The sequence below is a fragment of the Caenorhabditis briggsae genome (genome assembly GCF_000004555.2).
Source record: "Caenorhabditis briggsae complete genome, chrI, whole genome shotgun sequence".
Lineage (NCBI taxonomy): Eukaryota > Metazoa > Nematoda > Chromadorea > Rhabditida > Rhabditidae > Caenorhabditis > Caenorhabditis briggsae.
The window spans coordinates 1431549-1446307 of NC_013489.2; the positions used below are offsets into that span (position 1 = coordinate 1431549).

The 14759-nt window shown below is 35.7% G+C and overlaps 2 protein-coding genes across 2 annotated transcripts; both read right to left on the reverse strand.

Annotated features, from left to right (window-relative positions):
- Positions 1–4902: 4902 nt before the first annotated feature.
- Positions 4903–8402, reverse strand: CBG05129 (the record flags this gene model as incomplete). The annotated part of the gene is made up of 8 exons (XM_045240051.1): positions 4903–5212; positions 5801–5883; positions 6170–6256; positions 6576–6657; positions 6701–6763; positions 7634–7719; positions 7764–7889; positions 8307–8402. 8 exons carry the CDS (start codon positions 8400–8402, stop codon positions 4903–4905), a joined length of 933 nt encoding a protein of 310 aa, XP_045092850.1.
- A 1778-nt stretch (positions 8403–10180) lies between these two features.
- Positions 10181–13451, reverse strand: Cbr-shc-1 (the record flags this gene model as incomplete). Its single annotated transcript, XM_045240123.1, has 6 exons — positions 10181–10321; positions 10663–10928; positions 11011–11347; positions 11962–12034; positions 12080–12150; positions 13386–13451. 6 exons carry the CDS (start codon positions 13449–13451, stop codon positions 10181–10183), a joined length of 954 nt encoding a protein of 317 aa, XP_045092851.1.
- Positions 13452–14759: the final 1308 nt, after the last annotated feature.

Genomic DNA, 14759 nt, shown 5'->3' on the forward strand with positions numbered 1-14759 from the left:
GGAGTTTTGAATTCTCAAGTTTTTAATTTTTAGCATTTTTGAACTTTTTTTTGAGTTTTTGTGATTTTTCAGTTTTTGGGATAGTTTTGAAAATTCAGTGATATTTTTTTCAGATTTCTGGAAATTCCGCTTTCCGAATTTCCGAGTTTTCGAGTTTTCGGATTTTTTAAGATTTCAAAATTTTTGGAATTTCTTCAGAAAATCTGAAAATGGTCGAAACTTCAGAAAATGCCAAAAATATCAGAAAATCCAAAAATTGCCAGGAATTCCTGGCAATTCTGAAATTCTGAAATTCTGAAATTTCAAGATTAGTGGGTGGGGATCAGTTTCTGTGTGTCCAGATGTCCTCCATGAAGCAAACTTTGTAATATATAACGTAAAACCTGTATTAGAAGGGCCCCTTTAATAGAAGGGCCCGCCGGAGTTATCTTGGAACAATAGAGGGACCGACCCTTCTAATACAGGTATTACGGTAGTTTGAAAGTCTAAAAAATTTCGAACACCTGGCTTCATTTTTTAATTCTGTTTTTTGAAAAAAAAATGTTTACATACTACGAAAATGACACCTGTCCGACATTCCCAATTATTCCTTTTTTCACAGGTTTTGCAGCTGGGCTCTTCTTTTTTATGTAGGGGTTCAAGTGGATACCCCATCACCCATGAGAAAATGGCAAAAATGAAACTTCATGATTTTTATAGAAAATTAGGAAATCTGAAAATGTGGCATTAACGATGTTCAGATTTTAAGAAGCTGTTGATTCTGTGAAGCTGTTTGAAATTCGGCTCAAGACATTTTTTACTATTTTTGAACATTCTGATTTTTGAACCCTAAATCCTACAACTTTCTATCTCCCGAATTTCCTAAAACTATGATTTCTATTCAGAAGATTCTAGACAATCGGACCCAAACGAACCAAATTTTGGGGTTTTGAAAAGTGCACATTGTGTAATTTGGTTTGCGTTTTTGGGACATACACAAAACTTACGAAATTTTGGTTTTGGAAAGTGAAAAGAGATTAGTGACAAGGGAGAAAAAGAAGAAAATGGAACTCTTTTTTTCGTTCTTTTTTCAGGAGAAAATGGAACAGAATGAAATTGGATTTAGTTGAAAAGAAGACGTTGAAAGGTTCTGGAAGATTCTGAATTTTGGAATTTTGGGATTTCCGAATTTCCGAATTTCAAAATTACGAATTAAATTTCACATAGCTTCACAACATTAAGAGGTCTGTAAAATCTGAAAAATTCAAAATATCTGAAAATTTTGAAAAATCCAAATTTCTGTAAAATCTGAAAATCGCACATTTTAAGATTCCCAAAATTTTCTTTAAAAACAATAAAGTTCAATTTTTTGCCATTTTCCCATAGGTCATGTCAAGTGGGTCATCCACTTGAACCCATATAAAAAGATAAGGGCCCAGCTGCAAAACCTGTGAAAAAAGAAACATTTGGGAATGTCGGACAGGTGTCATTTTGTAAAAATGAAAACAAAAAACAACAAAAAAAAAGGAATGAATGGAGCCAGGTGTTCGAAGTTATTAGACTTCCAAACTACCGTAATACCTGTGCTAGAAGGGTCGTTGTTCCAAGGTTCCTACGGAAGGTCCTTCTATTACAGGGGCTTTTCTAATACAGGTTTTACGGTATATATTACAAAGTTTACTTCGTGGAGGACATCTGGACACACAGAAACTGATCCCCGGCCACTAATCTTGTGACCTCTCGACTTATCTTTTTCCTCCATCTGCCCCCTCCATCCTTCATTCTACAGTTTTTGGCTCTCCATCTGTCCCAGTGACATACGATTCTGGAGCTTTTTTCTCTCTCTCTCTCTCTCTCTCTCTTTCTCTCTCTCTCTTTCTCTCTCTCTCTCTCTCTCTTTCTATCTCTCTCTTTCTATCTCTCTCTTTCTATCTCTTTCTCAATTTGTCAAGAATCACGCATAGGGCCTCTCTTTTCTGTACATATTAATTCAATTGTTCGGGGTGGAGTGAGCTCTTTGCCGCCAAAAGGCATATGGAACACATACTTCATGGGGAATTTGCATGGCAATTGAGATAGAGGGTAAATGTCATTGGATAGAATGTATAAAGGGAAATCAATCACAACCACCTTGTAGTATGGAAATTTTGCATGAATTTTTTATAGGAATTTATTTAAGAGAGAAAGGACTAGAGGGACCATTTTACAGGATTTCTTGTGGCACTTCTATAAAGCCCATTTATCTCAGCTCATACAAGAGATATCAACAATCTGTAAAGTTATAAAATGTTAATGATGTTATGACAATTATTTTATCAGTTGGCAAATTTTTTATATCTCTTACAGGAAGTGAGATAATAGCGGCTCAAATTTAGCGCAGCTCGGTCGGCAAAACTACCGTACTTGCCCACTTTGAGCTCAATTATCTCGGCTCCCATGAGAGATGTCAAAAATCTGTCAATTAATAAAATGTTTCTGATATTATGATAAACATTTTACCAGTTGACAGATTTTTGATATCTTTTATAGGAGCTGAGATGTTTGAGCTCAAAAAGGTCAAGTGTAAGGCATGGACGGGAAGTTAGGTCACTGCCGTTGATTAGATAGGATAATTATTATGCACGGAAGTTATTTTTACAGTTTTCCTGATCTCAATTGATATGATTTTTTGACATTTTGTTTTGACTGGTGATAAGATAAGATACTAGTCATCCGGTTCAGCCCGTAGAACATGACTTCTAACCCCTAGAACAGTACCCTATTCACCACTTTATTTGAGCTTAATTATTTCGGTTCCTATAAGAGATATCAAAATTTTGTCAACTGATAAAATATTTTTCATATTATAATAAGCATTTCCTCAGTTGACAGATTTTGGTATCTTTTAGAGCAATCGAGATAAATGAGCTCAAAGTCTCAAGGCTCAAAGAAGTACGGTAGCGGCGCCACGCGAGCCATACGCAGTTTCAAGCTCAATTATCTCGGTTCCTGTGAAAGATTGCAAAAATCTATCAACCGAAAAATGTTTTTTTTATATTATGACAAACATTTTATCATTTGACCACTTTTTGATATCTTCTATAGGAATCGAGATAATCGAGCTCATAGAAGTGGCGCTCTTACGTTCAGCTTATCTAGTTCTTACGGTAAGCTTCACGACAAGCTTCGTTTGGGATAACAGATTTTTAAATGTCTTATCTTTCAACTTTTACTCAATTTCCAAAAACTCACGACTCCGAAATTCCCGGCGGGACGGATTGAAGGTTCGCCCCTCTCCAGCCACGTCATCAATCATATCTCTTTGTCTTTTTGGATGCCCCATTTAGAAGAAAAGGGGAAGGCGGGAAGTGAGAGATGAGCGTGGTGGTGCCCAAAACCACAAATAAATCACCACCACGCGTCTGTCTTGCCTGTCTGTATGCACGGATTTTAGCGCGCACGCGTTTTGAAGAAAGACACAAGCAGCCAAGCAGCCAACCGACAAAGAAAAGGAATGGAACAAAGAAGTTCCTGATAGACGAGCATGAAAAAATCCTTATTTTTTGTTGGAAACTTTTTGGAGAGGGGACCCCTGGAAGGCCCCGTTGGTCCAGAATTGAGGAACCACTTGTGGAATCAAAAAATGCTAGAAACATTTGAAAAGGTTCATTGTATTAGGTTGTCTGGAAAGGTCCGCGTCAGCCAGGGGAGCTGTCGATGGTTGGTGATCGCTGAGCTTCCTGGTGTTGTGTAAGGACTTCATAACATCAAAGCAATCGCGCTACACTGTCAAACTTGGATTTGAGGTACCTTAATATTCCAGGAACCGTAGTTGGAATATGTAAATATACAATCAGCTGATCAGTTTTACGACCCAACCAGTTCCTTATTAACTTTTACAATTAGTGGAGAGTATCTGATAACAGTTTCGCTGATAAAGTGCATGTATGCACCTAGAGGGAAACCAGAAACTAAAGAACAGATACAAAATGTTATAGAAGTGTCGGGAACCACAAACAAGAAGCTGTAAAAACAGGCCGTGGGTCGACTCAAAATTAACGGATGAACTGTGGTCGTCTACAGGCTGTAACTCAGTTCAAAATTAACATTTTTCATTGAATCAAAATTCAAACTGTAGAACTTGACGATATCCACAAAATGATACCCAATTCGACTATATTGAAACGCGCTGTGTAGAACCAGAGGTTAAAAAACAACAAAGGTCGGGAAAATTCTGATCCCTGCCACCACCCCGCCAACTTCAAATGACCTATCTCCGGTCCCAGATGTCCTACTATTTTGAAAATTTCAGAAAACGTAGAAACATTTTTGCTCTGTATATGTGCCAAATTTCAAGATTCTAAGTCAACTAACAACGGAGAAGTAGCTTAATGAAGTTGAAGGATCGTCCGCGACGCGCCCGCGCTGCGCCTCCTCCAACTTAAAACTACCGTATCTCTGGTCCCAGTGGTCCATTTTTTCGAAATTTTTGAAAATGTGAATAAATATAGGTTCTTTATTTGTACCAAATTTCAAATTTCTAGGTCAACCAGCAGCTGAGAAGCATTCTTATAAAGCAGAGGGTCGCCCGCGATTCAACCGCGCTGCGCCTCCTCCAACTTCAAACTACTGTATCTCTGATCCCGGTTTTCCGATTCTTTTGAAATTTTCAGAAATTAAGAAGCATTTTATCTACTTTATCTAAACGTTTTCTCGCTATTCGGGTACCTCGACGGCGGTCCCTGGCCACTTCTGACCTTGAACAGCACTACCAGTTCCAGCTTACTTTTCAATCGCCACTTAACCATTTTGCCAAGATTCTCAACAAATTTTCCTGCCAATGAAAAATCATTCATGTGTAGACATGAACAAGACACCCAATTATTATGTTCCTCATGAGAAAATTTTTATTAAAAACGGCGGAAGAAAGAAAGCTGACGACGACTAAAATGCAAAGACACCTGAAGCAGCAATTAGGAGGACAAGGAGGAAGAAGACGTGATTGGCAGAAGAGGAAGACGTGGAGACGGCGGAAGGCGATGTCTCCAGACGAGCCTGATTTTGATTCTCTCGTTTTAAACGGAACGATGTTCGAACGGCGATGGGAGGGGATATATCAGAGACGTCAATGGAGGAGGTGAAGGGATCGGCGATCGGGGATTCAGATGAGTGGTGACGACGTTCACGACCACGACAGGTGGGTTGGGAGCAGGTTACGCAGACGTGAAGATTGCAGAAGATGTTCACTTCGTTGCTGGAAAAAATAGCAATTCTAGGGTTAGAAATAGGACTTGTAACCTCGAAACCTGTGATAAGGGTCCCCGTTGAGCTTCAATATCTCGATTCCTATGAAAGATATCAAAATGTTGTCAACTAGTACAATTGTTCTTGTACTTTGATAAGCATTTCATTAGTTGATAACTTTTTGATATCTTTAACATGCAGCGAGATAAATTGGATCAAAGTTAGGGGGCCCTCAAAGATACGGGTGCCACTCATACCTCACCCTACATTCAAACTTTGAGCTTTATTATTTCGGTTCCCATAAAAGATACCAAAATTTTGTCAACTGATAAAATAATCCTGATGTTATGATAAAAACTTTTTCAGTTGACAAGTTTTCAAAATCTTTCACCGGGACCAAGATAAATCGAGTCAAAGATAGGGGCGCCCCCCGTACCTCATCCTATACTCAAATTTTGAGCTCGATTATCTCGGTTCCCATAAGAGATACTAAAAGTTTGTCAACGGATAAAATTATTTTGATATTATGATAAACATTTAATCAGTTGACAACTTTTTGTTATCTCTCACATGAACCGAGATTTTTTGAAAACCTTACCTTGTTGGAAATGCCCATGCTTTTATATGGTTGTAGAAAATGGTCTTCCCGTTCCGTCGAGATACTTCAAAATCACCCCAAACCTAAAAGTATTGATTAGATTAGATTACTTTTTAGAAAATTCAAAAGTGCCAAAATTCAAAAATTCAAAACAAAAAAATGCCCCCACCTCTCCAGAAGTTTGCAATGAGCAACCCTGGCCATCCGAAAGTGGCAGTTCCGAAATGCCATCATTTGCCCACACCTGCCTATCCGGCCATTTTGCCCATCCTTCATCTCAACGGTGTAGGTCTGAAAATATACCTTTTCTGAAATTTTCAGACATTTTTTTTTGAAAATTTCGAATTTCCCAAAAATTCAAAATCCCACCACTTTATCTTCAACAGCTAACGGCCTCTGCAATTGCTTGGCATCCAAACTGGCCCCATCCAAAACGCGTACTCGATAGTCAACTGTCTGAAAAAATCGATTTCAGATTTTTTATTAAAAATTTTTGTAAAACTCCAAAAAAATTCCCTATTGATTAATATATTCTTCATGACAAGTGGAACATTTTGAGCCGAGAAATATGGTTTTTTTCTCTCAGAATTTTTATGTAAACTAGATTTGATATTCAAAAATCTATAAAAAATCAAATTTTTTTTTGGAAAGTTTCAAGTTTTTGCTCATAGCTCAAAATGCTCCATTTTCTATGAAAAATATACCAATCAATAGCAAATTTTGCGAAAATTTCATTTTTCTTTTGGTTCATCTTTTTGTCCAGATGTTCACTAACCTGATTATTCAGCAAACTACTTGCGGTTGTGGCATCTGAATTGATTGTGATGCCACCGAAGGATACGGTAACTTGAGATTCTCTGAAATTTTGAAATTTCGATTTTTTTTGTGATTAAAAGTTACTTTGGAACTGGGGCGGCAGGTATGCAGGTGAGCAGGAAGCGCTTGTCAGTTTCAGCGTTGAATCTGAAATTTTTTTTGAAAATTGTTTTTGGAAATTGGAAGAAAGAAATTGGAAAAATTTAAATTTTAAGATTTTTTTTTTTCTGAATTTCTGACTTTCTGAATTTCTGAATTTCTGAATTTTTGAATTTCTGAATTTCTGAATTTCAGAGTTTCAGAATTTCTGAATTTCTGAATTTCTGAATTTCTGAATTTCTGAATTTCTGAATTTCTGAATTTCTGAATTTCTGAATTTCTGAATTTCTGAATTTCTGAATTTCCGAATTTCCGAATTTCTGAATTTCTGGATTTCTGTGTTTCTGAATTTCTGAATTTCTGAATTTCTGAATTTCTGAATTTCTGAATTTCTGAATTTCTGAATTTCTGAATTTCTGAATTTCTGAATTTCTGAATTTCTGAATTTCTGAATTTCTGAATTTCTGAATTTCTGAATTTCTGAATTTCTGTGTTTCTGAATTTCTGAATTTCTGAATTTCTGAATTTCTGAATTTCTGAATTTCTGAATTTCTGAATTTCTGAATTTCTGAATTTCCGAATTTCTGAATTTCTGAATTTCTGTGTTTCCTGAATTTCTGAATTTCTGAATTTCTGAATTTCCGAATTTCTGAATTTCTGAATTTCTGTGTTTCTGAATTTCTGAATTTCTGAATTTCTGAATTTCTGAATTTCTGAATTTCTGAATTTCCGAATTTCTGAATTTCTGAATTTCCGAATTTCTGAATTTCTGAATTTCTGAATTTCTGAATTTCTGAATTTCTGAATTTCTGAATTTCTGAATTTCTGAATTCTCTGAATTTCTGAATTTCTGAATTTCTGAATTTCTGAATTTCTGTAATTTTTTAAAAATTTCAATTTTTTCAAAATATCCCTCACTCATTATTATTCGCCATCACCACTTCAATCTCGTTCTCCAAATTTCCCTCGCCGTTCTCCTTGGTTGAGCATCCTTTCAGTGGAATCTACAGTAGACAAACATTATATAATCCTATTTAAAAATTCTAACCTTCAACTGATATTTGGTGTCTGGTTGTAATGTTCCATTTGCATAAATACACTTTGGGCTGCCCGATCGACTTTGTATCGTACCTCGGAAGACGTCGTCGAATTTGATTTTTAGAAGAAAATCTGTCTGGAAAAATTGGTTTTTTAGGCTGGCCTAACTTTTTCAAGTCCAGCTTTTTCTAGGCCACTATGTTTCTAGATTTTCCTATGATGACCTAGATTTTTTTATTGCTAGCTTAACTTATTCAAATCCGGGTTTTTCTAGGCCACTATGTTTCTAGGTCATGTTTAGCTTTTGACACACAACTACACGATCAAAAATGATGACCTAGGCTTTCTTACGGCTGGCCTAACTCTATCAACTAAGGATTTTCCTAGGCCACTATGTTTCTAGGCCACGCTTTGTATTTTTGCTGGCCTAACTTTATCAAATTCAGTCAATTTATGAATTAGTTTTCTGTGTGGCCTAACTTTGCTCATGGTTACCTAGGTTTAGTTTTCGCTGGCCTAACTTCATCGAAACCAACTTTTCTAGGCTGCCTACCTTATCACAAGCAATGGAAGTGTCGACAATGGCCAAGGAAAGAACAAGTGGGGCAAATATTGTAGACCATCCAATGATCCAAAGAAATTGAATCATTGGAAAGGAAATGGCTGAAAATTCGGAATTTTTCAGAAAAAATTGACTGGAAATTAATGACTTTAAGGGTTAAAAATACCAACTATTGAGTCAAAAGTTAGAAAAAAAATTCTGAAATTTGAGGTTTTTGTTATTGAAAATTTCCATTTTGCTTTTTTAGAGCCGAAGGAAAAAAGGTTTTAGAGCCGAAGGAAAAATTTCAAAATATGAAGATTTTGGAGTCCAAAATTACTGATTTTCAGCAGAAAATCCGGAGAAAAAATCATGAAATTTGGGGGTTTTAGAGCCAAAAGTGACAAAATTTGGGTCAAAAATTAGAGAAAAAAGGCTGAATTTTAATAATTTTAGAGCCAAATATGTCAATTTTTGGACTCGAAATTCACAATTTGAGGATTTTCTACCCAGAAATGACCGATTTTAAGCAGAAAATCAAGAAGAAATAGCTTAAAATTTGAAGATTTTCGAAGTCAAAAATTGCAAATTTCAAAGATCCTGCACCCAAAGAAAAAGCATTTAAAAACTCAGAAAAACCTCATCTCCCAAAAAAAAAAACCTTGATCGCCTTAAAAGTAAAAAAGCCACAAAAAAGAAGGGCGGTCTTCAGAATACAGAAGACGTGACGGTGGGATGGCGTAAGAATCGGAGGAGGGGGACATATAATTGGAGCGCAACGCAGAAATTCTTTGGAAGGCAAAAAAAGAAGGAGACGGGGATGGTAATGACATGTTACTGTAGAAGGACATCTATTCTTCACAAAATACTCCCCCTAATTATACCGTATATGACGAGAAAGAAGTGAGTCTTATAAGTGACTCTCTCTCTCTCTCTCTCTCTCTCTCTCTCTCTCTCTCTCTCTCTTTTCCCTCGATTACGCAATTTGCTACTTTCCTTTTTTTTCTTGGTAGGTCTTGACTCTTGAGAAGGAAAGCTTCGGAAAATTTGGTAATTTTTTTCCTTGCGGAGGGGACCCTCTAACTTTCACCCAGATTATCTCGGTCCCTTTAGGAGATATCAAAACGTGGTCAACTGATAAAATATTTATCAAAACATGAACAACGTTTTAGCAATTTATTAGTTATTGATATCTCTCACAGGAAGCGAGATAAAATGATTCAAAGTTAAGGGTCCTTCTATCAACGGCCCACTTACTTCATGCTAATATATCTTGGTTTCTATAAAAGATATCAAGAAGTGGTCAACTGATAAAATGTTTATCATATTATCAAAAACATTTTATCATTTTATTACTGTTTGATATCTCTTAAAGTAACCGAGATAAATTGGCTCAAAGCGCGCGCTGCTAGTGAGCCACGCGGTCGGCATCACTGATGCTTTATAACCTAATTCGGTTCCTGTAGAAGATATTAAAAGGTTGTCAACTGGTAAAACATTCATCACAATATGACCGACAGTTTATCAGTTGACCACTTTTTTATATCTTTCACAGGAGGCGAGGTAAATGGGTTCAAAGTTAGAGAACTTTATACTAAAAGCCACATTATCCAGGAAACCCCGGTGTCCAGGGCACAGAAAAAAGTGTCTGAAAATTTGAATTTTGGACTTTTAGAATGCCTCATGCCCATAAACCTAAAAATGAGACCTCAAAATTTACTGTAACCATGTCACATATGTATATCATCAATAAAATAAACGAATATGAAAAAATAGGAAAATAAAAAATACTGAAAATAACACAAAAGGAAATAAATAATACAGAAGACAAAAAAAGGTAATTTCCAAAAATAGTTACAATCCACACCTACAAAATTTTCGAAATTTCATCCTCGAGGAATTGCATTTTCCAGCATCAACGCCGTCTGGTTTTGCGGCCCATCCGACCGAACTGGCTGGCCGTTTTCCATGTGGGATCTGACGAGTTCCGTGATTGTGGGAAACGTTTTCTCCGGCGTTCGAACTTGCTGAAAATATAATTTTGAGTTTTAAATTAGTTAAAATTTTGATTTTTTTAAATTTGATATGGGTCCATTTATGGATCCCTAATCATTTTTTGCTGAGAAATTTGACATTAATTTTGACCCTTAATTCTTAAAAATACCTCAAAATGGCTCAAAATTTATGTTCAGTTTTTGAGCCACTTTGAACTCAAATTATCTCCATTTCTGTGAAAGATATCAAGAAGCTGTCAACTGATAAAATGATTGTGATATTATGATAAACCTTTTATCAATTGACAACTTTTTGATATCATTCACAGAAAGCCTGATAATTTAGCTCAAAGTCAGTGTCATGCCAAACTCACATTCTTCTCATCCAACAATATCAAATGCTTGTGATCTCCATGCTCGGTCATTCCACTCAACACAAACTTTCCCGTCGTATGATCGCTGCACCGTACCAAAAAGTCGCCGGGCTGCCGAATGAGCGACTGAGCAATGTCCCGCGAAATGTGTCCATGATACCACGGTTGGTTTTTGACATTCTCATAAACCAGTGTGATTCTGCCGAGTGCCACGTATTCTGTACAAGTGAATTTGGGCGGTCTGAGTGGGTCAGTCGATGAGGGGCCTGGAAAAGAGAATCCTAAGAATCCTAAGAATCCTAAGAATCCTAAAAATTCTAAGAATCCTAAGAATCTAAAATTTCCTACCTGACGTTCCAGACGTGCTTGCCGCTTGTGGATTCTCAGCCATCTCCTTGGCCTTTGCGTCTTCTGTATTCACTTGAATCGCCGCCACCAGTGTATCCAGAAGCTTCTGAACTGCTTTACTCGACATGACGTGGCATCGTCGATCCTCTCCATTCTTATTTTTGGCGATATACCCGAACATGTTCTCAGTGTCCGTGCCACGTTGTCCTTGTGAGCCAAATGAGAAGAACGAGAGGGGGTGTCGTTGAATGAGACGACTCGATCTTATCACTTTCACCATTTTTGAGGAGATGTTCAGGTCGACATTGAAGTTCTCTTGTTTCACTTCGCCGATGATCTAGAAATATCGATTTTTAGGATTCTTAAACCTGTCAGGTTTATAGGATCTCGGGATCTCAGGATCTTGGAATTTCGGAATCTAGGAATCTTGAAATTTTGGAATTTTGGATTCTTGGGATTCTTGTGGTTCTTGGAATTCTAGAGATTTTCGGGATTTTTGGGATGGTTCGAATTCTCAGAGTTCCAGAATATCAACTTTTTCTTCAATTTCAGAACTTTCAAAACTTTGGAATTATCGGGATTTTTGGCATATTTGGGTTTTCTCGGGTTTTTTTTGGAACTTTCGGGAATTCTTAGAATTTTCCTGGTTTCTTTTTCCAAAATTTTGAAAATTTTGAGATTTTTGGGATTTTTTGGATTCTTTACATTCTCAAGATTCTTAGCATATTCAGATTTCCAGAAATTTTGGAATTTTCGGAACTTTTGGAATCTTGGCATTTCTAGTGATTTTCTGGACCCACGGGATTCTTGGGATTCGTCGATTTTTAGAATTTCAAAATCAAATATTTAGATTTCTTGTGATATTTTATATTTTTGAATATTTTTTGGAATTTTCAGAATTTTCAAAATTTTGAGATTTTTGGAATTTTTGATCTTGCAAAAAAAACTCACCCGTGCAACAATCGGATTGACATCTCGCTCTGGAGTCAGTCCGACTTTGGCCGCTACTATTTGTATGCACTCTCTGAAACTTCAAATCAAAAAAAAATCTTTTCAAAAAAATGTTTACCCCACAACTTGTGACCTCATCTCGCTGACCATCACACTCATTGATTCTTGGACTGGAATACTGCCGAGGTACTGAAAAATATATGTTTGAATTTTTGAAATATATGTTTGAATTTTTGGAGATTTTTCGTAGGATTTTTGTAGCTAGGGTGTGCATTCTACCGTGACGGTGTACAACGCTTAATGTCACTCTGCGTACAGCGGTCGTCCTCGCCTTTATGTATGCATTCGGGCGCCGGCTTCCCCTTTGCCCGCGTGGCTCAGTCGGTAGCGGCGCCGCACCTTCAATACTTGTCTCGACAAGTTCAACTTCTCGAGGGGCATATTTAAACGGAATTTCGAGAGCATTATTTTTTTCATGTCCCTTCACCTTTGAAGCTAGCGTTTTAGAAAATCTGAAATTGTAAGTTTTTCAATTTCTGAGATTCCGGATTTCTGAATTTGCAGAAAGTTCAGAGTTTCTAGAGACTTCGGAAAACTTCAAGAATTGGTGAATTCGGAAATTCAAAATTTTTGTTTTTCAGGACTTTTGAATTTTCAGTAACTTTCCAGAACTTTCCGAATATTCTGGAATTTTAGATTTTCCAAAAAATTCCAATATTTTGAATGTTTTGAAATTTCTGAATTTCTTGAAAACCCAGAATTTCTAAGAGCCTCTGAAACTTTTCTATTGGGTAAATCAAACTGTCCCAAAATTTCGAATTTTTGATTTTCTAATATTTTGAATGTTCGAAATTTGAATTTCTGAAATTTTGAATTTTTGACTTTTTGAAATTTTGCACCTTTGAGTTTCAGAACTTTTGAATTTTCGAGTTTTTTAAACTTCTGAATTTTCAAACTTTTGAATTTCAGAACTTTAACAGAATTTCAGAACTTCAGTGTTTCAGAATTTCAGAATTTTGAAATTTCTGATTTACTGAATTTTTGGATTTCTGAACTTCTGAAGTTCAAAATTTCTGAATTTTTGAATTTCTGATTTTCAGAATTTCAGATTTTCTGATTTTCTGATTTATTGAGTTTTCAATATTCGAACTTCTGAATTTATAAACTTTTGAATTTCGAAACTTTTACAGAATTTCTGACATTCAGCGTTTCAGAATTTCAGAAGTTTTGAATTTCCAAGTCTTAAGAAGCCAAAATTTCCAACAGAAGAATTAAAAATTGATTTTATGAAATATGGAAAATTATTTTGTTTGAAAACCAAATTTTCCGAATTGCTCTTCAAAAGAGTTTCTTTTCCAAATTGCTCATTCTAACCATAACAACCATTAATTTTATTTCAAAAACTTCTCAAATAAAACCCTTACCACAGCGGCCAACGTAACTCCGGAGCTTCGTAGTTCTTGTGCATAAATCGGGTCGATTTTGACCATTCTGGAAATTTTTTCTTAAATTCCAATTTTCGAAGAATCACAAGAAAAAAACTTTTTAAAAAATTCTCGAAAAAATCAGCAATAATCATCGCTGATAAAAGTTTTGTGTGGGTGATGAAAAATGCGTTGTTGAACGGAGAAAACGAGAGAGTGTGGCGAAGAGAGAGAGAGTGTTAGAGAAGCAGGCGAGAGAGTGGGGGACGCAGACAGAGAAATGGAGAAATAAAGAAGAAAAATGTGTACAAAGGGTCGGTTTTGAGGTGTGTGTGAAGGACGGTTAGTTGGAGAGATTAAATAGGTAAAATATGAGTCAGAATTTTTGTTTCTTGGAAAATCAAATTTTTGAGTGCACTTTTCATAAATTGAGCAACATGGAAATTTGAATTTGCTCTTGAAAGTTTTAACAGAAAAGATTCTAAAATTCACAAAACTCAGAGAATCAGAAACACAAAATTTTAGGCCTTTAGAACTTTTGGGAACCCAAAAATCATAGAAAATTCAAATTATTAGAAAATCGAAAATTCCAGAAATTCAGAAAACCTGAAAACGGTTGAAAAACAGCTCAAAAACTTGAATTTTCATTTTTTTTTGTTGTTTTAAAAAAACCACTAAAAAAACATTTTGGCGCATTTTTGGATTTTGGTAGATCAAAATTATATTCTCCTAGAAAATTTGAAATTTTAGGAATTTTAAAATCTTAAAAAGTTTTTTTAGATTTTTTGGAAATTCTTTAGTTTTTTAACTTTTTGTTAATTTATCTGGAATTTCGATTTTTCGATGTTTCATATATTCAGAACTTTTTTGAAGTTTCGAAATTTTCGGAATTTTCTGGAACTTCATGGAACTTTTTATTATTTTCCGAATGTTTTTTCGAAGTTCAGAAATCCTATTTGTATCTTTGGATTTTCTTATTTTATGAGTATTCTGAATTTCTGAATTTTACGGGATTTTCGTATTTTTAAATGATCTAAATGTTTCTGTTTCCGTTTTCCTAGAATCGCCGAATTTCCAAACTTCTGAACTTCAGCAATTTTATTATTTTCTGAAATGCTGAATTTCCGAATTTCTGAATTCCTCTGTTTCCGAATTTCCTCGAATTTCGAAGTTTTCGATGATTCTCAAAAATTTCGATTCTGAGAAATTCCGAATTTCTGAGCTTCCGGAGATTCAAAAACTTTTGAATTCCCGGATTTTCGAATTTTCGCAAATTTCAAATCCCTGAACTATGTTCTACCCCAAGATTATTCCCATTTGATCTATTCCAACTTCCGTGTGATCTGTCAGAAATTTCAATTTTTTTCCTAAATC